A 7,352-nucleotide genomic window follows, 5' to 3' on the forward strand; every position below is an offset into this window, starting at 1 on the left:
AAGGAGAGAAGAGAGTGAGAGAGTAAGGGTGAGAGAGTAAGAGAGTAAGAGTGTAGAGAGTAAGAGTGTAGAGAGTAAGAGTGAGAGAGAGTGAGAGAGAGGGAAAGAGAGAAGAGAGTGAGAGAGTAAGGGTGAGAGAGTAAGAGAGTAAGAGTGTAGAGAGTAAGAGTGAGAGAGGGAGCAGTACGAGAGAAGAGAGTGAGAGAGAGTAAGAGAGAGGAGAGAAGTGGGAGTGAAGAGAAGTAGGAAGAGAAGTTGGAGTGAAGAGAAGTAGGAGTGAAGAGAAGTGGGAAGAGAAGTAGGAGTGAAGAGAAGTAGGAAGAGAGGTAGGAGTGAATAGAAGTAGGAGTGAAGAGAGTGAAGAGACGTACAAAGAAGTAAGAGTCGGAGCAGGAGGGGAGGTGGGGAGGGGGAGAGATGGGTGGTAGGATGGAGGGTGGGGGAGAGAGACAGGAGGAGGGGGTTAGATGAAGAGGGGAGGGGAGTTGAGCCCATGTGGCGCAAAGGAGCGAAGAGAGAAGATTAATCCCTGTTCACGGCGCAAACGGGAGTCCGGATGGCCCCTGTACATGGACAATCCAAACACAGACAGGTGTTGCTGCAAGGAGTGGCCGGCAGAACGGAAGTGGCGTTATGATTAAAGTAAAATGACCATAATCAGTATAAGATAATGAACTGATCGCATTTGATCATAGACTAACAGAATAATATGCTGTAAAGGTAACATTTCACATCCTATAACCATCTCGTCAATAATATTAATATGCTAATACCTACGTGCATACGTACGTACCTGTGGTGTGTTGAAAGAAAGACGTAAAAAGGGAGAAATAAAACTTGTTAAGCAGAGGAAGTATAGTTGAAGTGAGAGGCAAAGCGGCAAAAAGGAGGGAGTAAGTATCCTGTTTTATTATAATTGAAAAATTTCTGTTCACTTCGGCACAGCATAGCCACTTATGTGCTACTGCAACCGGATACACATGTGCTTAGGTAGCCGCGGAATTTGTTGTTGGAGGTATCTGGGGTATTTATATGTATTTATGACTATGCGTTTGCTTTCCTGTGGCAATGTATGAATATCTCATTTATTTCCTGTATGTTCTGCTGATGAGGAAAATCCATTGGGAAAATCCAGAAATTAGCTAATCCAGGGCTATCTATATTGTTATTAATTGCCGTTGGCTTGCTCCCTCGATTTCAACACGTGTGTAAGTTTGTGATTTTTAAAGAAGTGAGCCGATTTAGCGTCTACTTTCAGCACATAGGGTAGAAATTTTTTCTATGCTCTTAATTATAATTATGTGCGTGTGTGTGGTGTGTGTAAGCAATGACATTTGAACAAATAAAAAAGCACAAATGGCTTTATCAGTGTTAAGAAGTTCATTAAACTTTGTAGAGAAAGTAAAAGAGTTATTTACAAAATACAAAATATCACGACATGCGCGTCTTCGCCTAGATAAATGCTTTAATTCAGTTCAGTTATAGTTGTTAAAAATTCGTCAACGGCTTACTCCCGTTAGATTCAAGTTGCTGCAATTAAAATACTTAGCAAAAAATCATAGAAGCTACAGGAAGCCAAAATTATGCTATTACGATATGAAGTATATCATTGTGCATGTTCCAGTACTTCCTAATGGTAAAACCTACACACCGGAAAAAATATTCTTGCTCTCAGTTTTCAACACACAAAATAAACGTCTTGAGCTTGTAAATGGAATTGTGTCAGATGAGGAATACTAACGTGTAGAAAATGGGAATACAAATGTCTTCTGTCGATTTTACCTTTACAGTGTAATGAGGCTGTGAATGACCTGATAGGCATCAGCTCAAGTGTCCAGAGAGGCTATTTTTACTGAATGCATGAAATAGATAATATATATATATATATATATATATATATATATATATATATATATATGTCTGATATAAGAGAAAGTGTTTAAAGAATTTCGCTATATTTGAAGAATGTTGAATGTCGAAGATTGGTATACTATGAAGAACCGTTATTTAATTCGTACAGAGAATATTTGAATGATATTTTCAGTTTGAATGACACTTTAAATGCATTGTTCCTTCTTTACTTTTGCTCAACATGCCTCTGTTCTCTCTGAGTGCCAGTCTTCCTTCTCCATAATAAACTTATTTGTTTTCTGTAACTTCTACATTTTACTTTTTTTTACATCAATGTTTTCCAAGCTGAAATCATACTTCTGGAAAAGTGACATTTTTGTTCTATACAAATGGTTTATTTCCTGTACGTCAGAGGTTCTCAACCGAGGTCCATATAAGATTTTGGGGGTCTACAGATGCAATATAGTAAATTGGGGGTTTACAGTAATTTATCAGAGGCTATGAAAAAACTGTTTCAGACTAGTAACGTTTATGTGCAATAAATTGGTTATACGTCCATAATACACAAAATATTTTAGCAATTTTTTACAAGCCCTTATAAAATTTAATTATAAAAATACAATAGGATATTATAAACATCGAATGGCTACGGGTATCCATCCAACTAAAATACGATTCAAAGGGCGTCCATTGGCAAAAAAAATGGTTGGGAACTACTGCTCCACAGCAACTACTTTTTCTACATTTCTCGGAGTAAGTCACTCTCTTGATTGGTTAACTCTTTTCATATGGAGAGGAATAACCGAAATTGACCATTTCTTGTAACTTGTCCTTCACTGTTGACCATGAAACAAGTATCATATTAGAGTGGAATTGTGCAATTTCCTGCTGTTGACCACGATCGCCGTCTCTCCTTCAATGTGGTTATTTTAAACAATTTCACTTATACACTCATTGTTTTATTCACTGGCTTTGGCTTTTCTATAGGCTCCGGATATTATTCAGATTCAGATGCATAGCTTCCTCAATTATTATTCGAGTATTTTTACCGGAAACAGCAAACCGTGTTTCACCGTAGACAATCGAAGAATTCAACAGAACGGGACAGGAATATAATATGAAGAAACTAAACAAGATCGAAAAAGCATCTAACAATAAGATAATCATAAGAATCAGTAGAGACTTCGGGAGGTTGGTACCGGCAAGATTAAATTCATTAAAAACTCAGAATGTTATGACTGTGTTGGTGTGATGTTTTTAGGGAGGTCTTTGAGTGTTAACGTTAAAAGGCACATAAAGCGGTAAGATGGCAGAACTGTTAATACGCCAGGCCAAATGCACAGTGGCATTTCGTCCGGCTTTATCTTCTGAGTTCAAATTTCGCCGAGATCGACTTTGTCTTTCATCCTTTCTGGGTTGATAAAACAAGTACCAGTTGAGGAGTGGGGTCGATGTACTCGACGTAACACTTCCCCTGTAATTGCTGCCTTTCTCTCAAACTTTGAAACCAGTTTAAACGGACACAAGTAATTACTTCTCTCTAACCACACCTAAACTAGAATTCATTTATGTAATAAATAAACATAAATACCTTCCTTCCCCACTTTACCAAAACCTTAACGCCTGTCCTCTCACCACGAACTGACACTTACGAAGAATAATACTGGCATCTATTGTTTCAACTTGTACCCTTTATACAATGCATGGGTTAAAAATTGTTTGGTACGTGTCTTGGCGCCTTTTTTATGTGTTCGCTCCCACTAACTTTAGATCCTAGCAACGCTCCTGTTTACAAACCCTCGGTTGTTTCAATATGCAGCTGTAATTTTAAACTTTTAAATGTCCGAAAGAATATGTACTAGAAACATAAACTCTTTTATATATAGTTCATGTTAAATTTATATATAGGTCAAAATAACAAAGCATACATCATTATATACAAAAAAAAGATAAACAATTATAAATTTTTCAAAAGGAGTACTTAAACGTTCATTTTTTTTTAATTACATATCAACAAATTAAAAATTAAACAAACTAACATTGAAACATGACTACAAAGTTTGTAAGTCGAGTACAGTCGAATAAATTTTCTCAATATTTTGACTTGTACTACATTTATCAATCTATGAAGGTGACAGCCGAAGCTGACGAAGGTGAAATTTAACTCCGTGTCGCAGGCTTCTTTTGTTTTGTTTTGTTTTTGCGTTTTACATATCACATTGTTATCTATGAATTTGAATAAGTCGTAATCTTAGGCATCAGTAACCGTATTCGGTTTACGTAATACTATGAACAATCTAAATAACATTCAATACGGCAGAGGTAAAAATATTTTTATGATAACATTTTCCATTGTTGATAAACTAGTCAAATCAACATTTAAACACGCATGCACATACAGATAGGTATAGATACATGCATACATATATATGTACATAAACCATAACATTTCAAGACATATGAGAGGCGAATATAATCAATTACTTACCTTTAAGGTTACAGCTATTTTGCAGCCTTGTTCATGTAATAATAATTTCAGTGTATAATAAATTACGTTTACATAAATTGTATGCTACGCATATAAATACAATTTTATATTCACAAATCAATGCAGATAAAGAAAGTTAGTTGCATCGATTTGTGGATATATAACTGTATTGTATAACGCGTAGCATGCATATTAGTGCAGACATGTAAGCATAATTTATTATATACTGAAATTATTATTAGGTGAAGGCTGTAACCCGAAAGATAACAAGTGGTTAAATAAACATATTCACCTCTCATACCTCCAAACTTTTCATGGTTTATATACTCCTCGTGAAATCGTTTCATCGATCGATTCTACTGAATTTTTGCTCTATGGATCTCTGCAATATACCCCTCTGCATTGGATTACCATGTCGTTTGTTAGCCGAGTCCGCTAGAGAAGCTTTCTGTGATAACCACAAGATTCTAGGAATGTATATGGATCCACTACGATTATATATATATATATATATATATATATATATAAAACATATGACAAAAGGATGGTCGTATATTTTGCAAGGTGAATATTAACGATTATCTTTCTACAATATGACATCATTTCTATTTTTATTGTAAATAAAAAGTGCAATTTTTGTACAGTTCATGTTAAATTTTCTTTTTTTTTTTTTTTGATATTACATGTTGTGGTGAGAAGCAGTTGTTTAGAATCAAATAATTTTATTCGCCTAAAATATTAACTTCAGTATTCGTGGTACAAGTATGAACATATACATTTCTTTATAGGGAAATGGCTGGGAATCAATCTTTCATCGGTGTATACCATAATGAGCCTGTTTGGGAAGTGGTATTAATGATTTAACTGCACTTTAAAGTTTAGCCTTTCCAGTGCTTCCAGGATCCTTGTTGAGCAACGAAGAGATTCACATCGTAGAGCTGTGCTTTTCAGAAAGGCACCTATATTTTACGTGCTTATTTATGTGGCGCTTCGAGTTCATTAACAGAATACTGCTTGCTTTCGTTGTATACAACATTCGTGACATATCGCCAATCATTCTCTCCAGGGCTAAAGTCGGGGCTTCTTACAGGCCATGATATGACTTCAAATCCAATTGCATCGAAGATATCCAAAGTTGCCTTTGCTTTATGAATAGGTGCATTGTTCTGTTGAAATATGAAGTTCTCCTTCCTCCGTCTTTGTTCAGTGTGAGCCCCGTCCAACATATCGATGTATCATGTAGCATTGAAACGGCTATACATGATGACAAGTGGCAGCTTCCCATTGGCAAAAATTGTTCCCCGCACTATGACCTCCTCTGCTGTTCTGCCACGTGGAATAAGTAGAATTTTGTATGCATTTATCTGCCCAGTAATAATTATAACTGTCGGGGCCATCCAAATCCCTTTTTCTTTTTTCTCATCAGAGAAAAGAAACCCGGTCCATTCACCATCTGACGTCTGATACTGCCGAGCGAACATCAATCTAAGAGCTTTGTGGGAAGGAGACAATAACGGACGTCTCAGCTGCTTTTTCGGGTGGAAACAATGGTTCAAAATCACTCTTCTTATGGTAGATATTGAGGCTCCTACTCCTGCTGATGCCTTGATTTTGAAAACAGAAGAGCAGCGTGACTTCTTCACAGCTCTGACAATGGCCCTTTCATTCCTTTCTGATGTAACCTTGGAAAGTCCACCGGCATGAACCCCGTTGTATCCATCAGGATCTTTCAGAAAATCGTCCACTGGCGTTCTGTTTCGCCGAATTTTATCGGCAATCCTCCGGTTATTCAGTACAAGAATCTTCCCTTGTTCAATTTCGGAAAACTTTGTAGCCTTAAGCATACTGGAAATGTATAATCTGTATCACAAAGAATACGATTGAGTTGGATATTTTCCGAAACAATCTGGAAAGAAATGAAAATGTACTAGTGGCTTTATAGTTTTGAAGTGTTGATATAGAAAGGAAAACTGGAAAATCAGGTGTTGTAATGTGACAATAAGGGTACAAGGTTTGTATTTCAAAGTATTCACGAAATACCATTTACAATATATTATGCCCCTCATTTCACTTAAATACAGAGCTAAATTTCTAAATAACTTTAAAAAAACATGTTACTATATAGTTTTGAATAGGTTAATTTCGAAATTATATTCAGCAGCATGTTTTTTTTGTTTTTTATAGATAATATATATTTAACGAAATCATGTGTATAGGAATACAACTGTAATCTACCAGCTGGAATTTATGCAAGGGCTCACTTGAATAAATCGAGTTGACTACTCCGTTAGGATTTATATTATGATGCCGTAGGTATGATTAACAAGTATTATTCTCTCAGTTGTGTAAACCTGGTTCTGACACAGTATGAACTAATGTAAACCATCATATTTTGATCCAGTGAAACATTTTATCTGGCGTCCTACCAATTCTGCCATCCACTATCTTTCTACTCAGAAGTAATATTTAAGAAACACGGAAAAGAAAACCAAAGAAAAGAAAGAATAAACAAAGACAGAAACGAACAAGATGAAGCCTTCTCAGATTGATGTCGATGGAATTATGACTTCTTTGGGAGATTCCAAATATTTCCACACCACTCAATACATAATACTTTGTATTCCTATACTTTTAGTGTCAACTAACAGCTTCTTCTACGTATACTTTGGTATGTATAATGATTGCGTCTCTCTGTGTGTGCGTGTGTGTGTGTGTGTGTGTGTGTGTACTTACATAATATTATTCAATAAACACAGTATATATTTTTATGAGCTGCTATTAGTTTCATGTGAAAAAAATATCTAAGACAGAACATTATGAAACTGTTAGTAGCTCATAGAAATATATATTGTGTTTATTAAATAATATTTATCTCTCACAAGCTGAGTGCTTTTTTGTTGATCTCACCGTCAGAGAACAGCACACCCTATATACATACATACATATATACATACATACACACACACACACACACACACACACACACACACACACACACACACACACACACACA

General features: G+C 35.8%; 2 protein-coding genes across 3 annotated transcripts in view; one reads left to right on the plus strand and one right to left on the minus strand.

The window, feature by feature from the left end:
* Positions 1-484: 484 nt before the first annotated feature.
* Positions 485-7,352, plus strand: part of LOC106869319 (organic anion transporter 3) — a 35,733-nt gene continuing 28,865 nt past the window's right edge. The window contains exons 1-2 of one of the 2 annotated variants that reach the window (XM_052971580.1): positions 485-893; positions 6,524-7,007. In XM_052971580.1, coding sequence (XP_052827540.1) covers positions 6,869-7,007 — 139 coding nt within the window. In that variant the 5' untranslated portion in view covers positions 485-893; positions 6,524-6,868. Of the gene's footprint in view, positions 894-6,523; positions 7,008-7,352 lie in introns of those variants that run through there. The other variant, XM_052971581.1, reaches the window with a different exon arrangement.
* Positions 4,995-7,352, minus strand: part of LOC128249058 (uncharacterized) — a 3,616-nt gene continuing 1,258 nt past the window's right edge. Inside the window, exon 2 of the mRNA XM_052971586.1 lies at positions 4,995-6,245. Within this exon, the coding sequence (XP_052827546.1) occupies positions 5,575-6,183 (609 nt within the window). The 5' untranslated portion in view covers positions 6,184-6,245 and the 3' untranslated portion in view covers positions 4,995-5,574. The remainder of the gene's footprint in view (positions 6,246-7,352) is intronic.

Source organism: Octopus bimaculoides, chromosome 11 (assembly GCF_001194135.2).
Source record: "Octopus bimaculoides isolate UCB-OBI-ISO-001 chromosome 11, ASM119413v2, whole genome shotgun sequence".
In the NCBI taxonomy this organism is placed as follows: domain Eukaryota; kingdom Metazoa; phylum Mollusca; class Cephalopoda; order Octopoda; family Octopodidae; genus Octopus; species Octopus bimaculoides.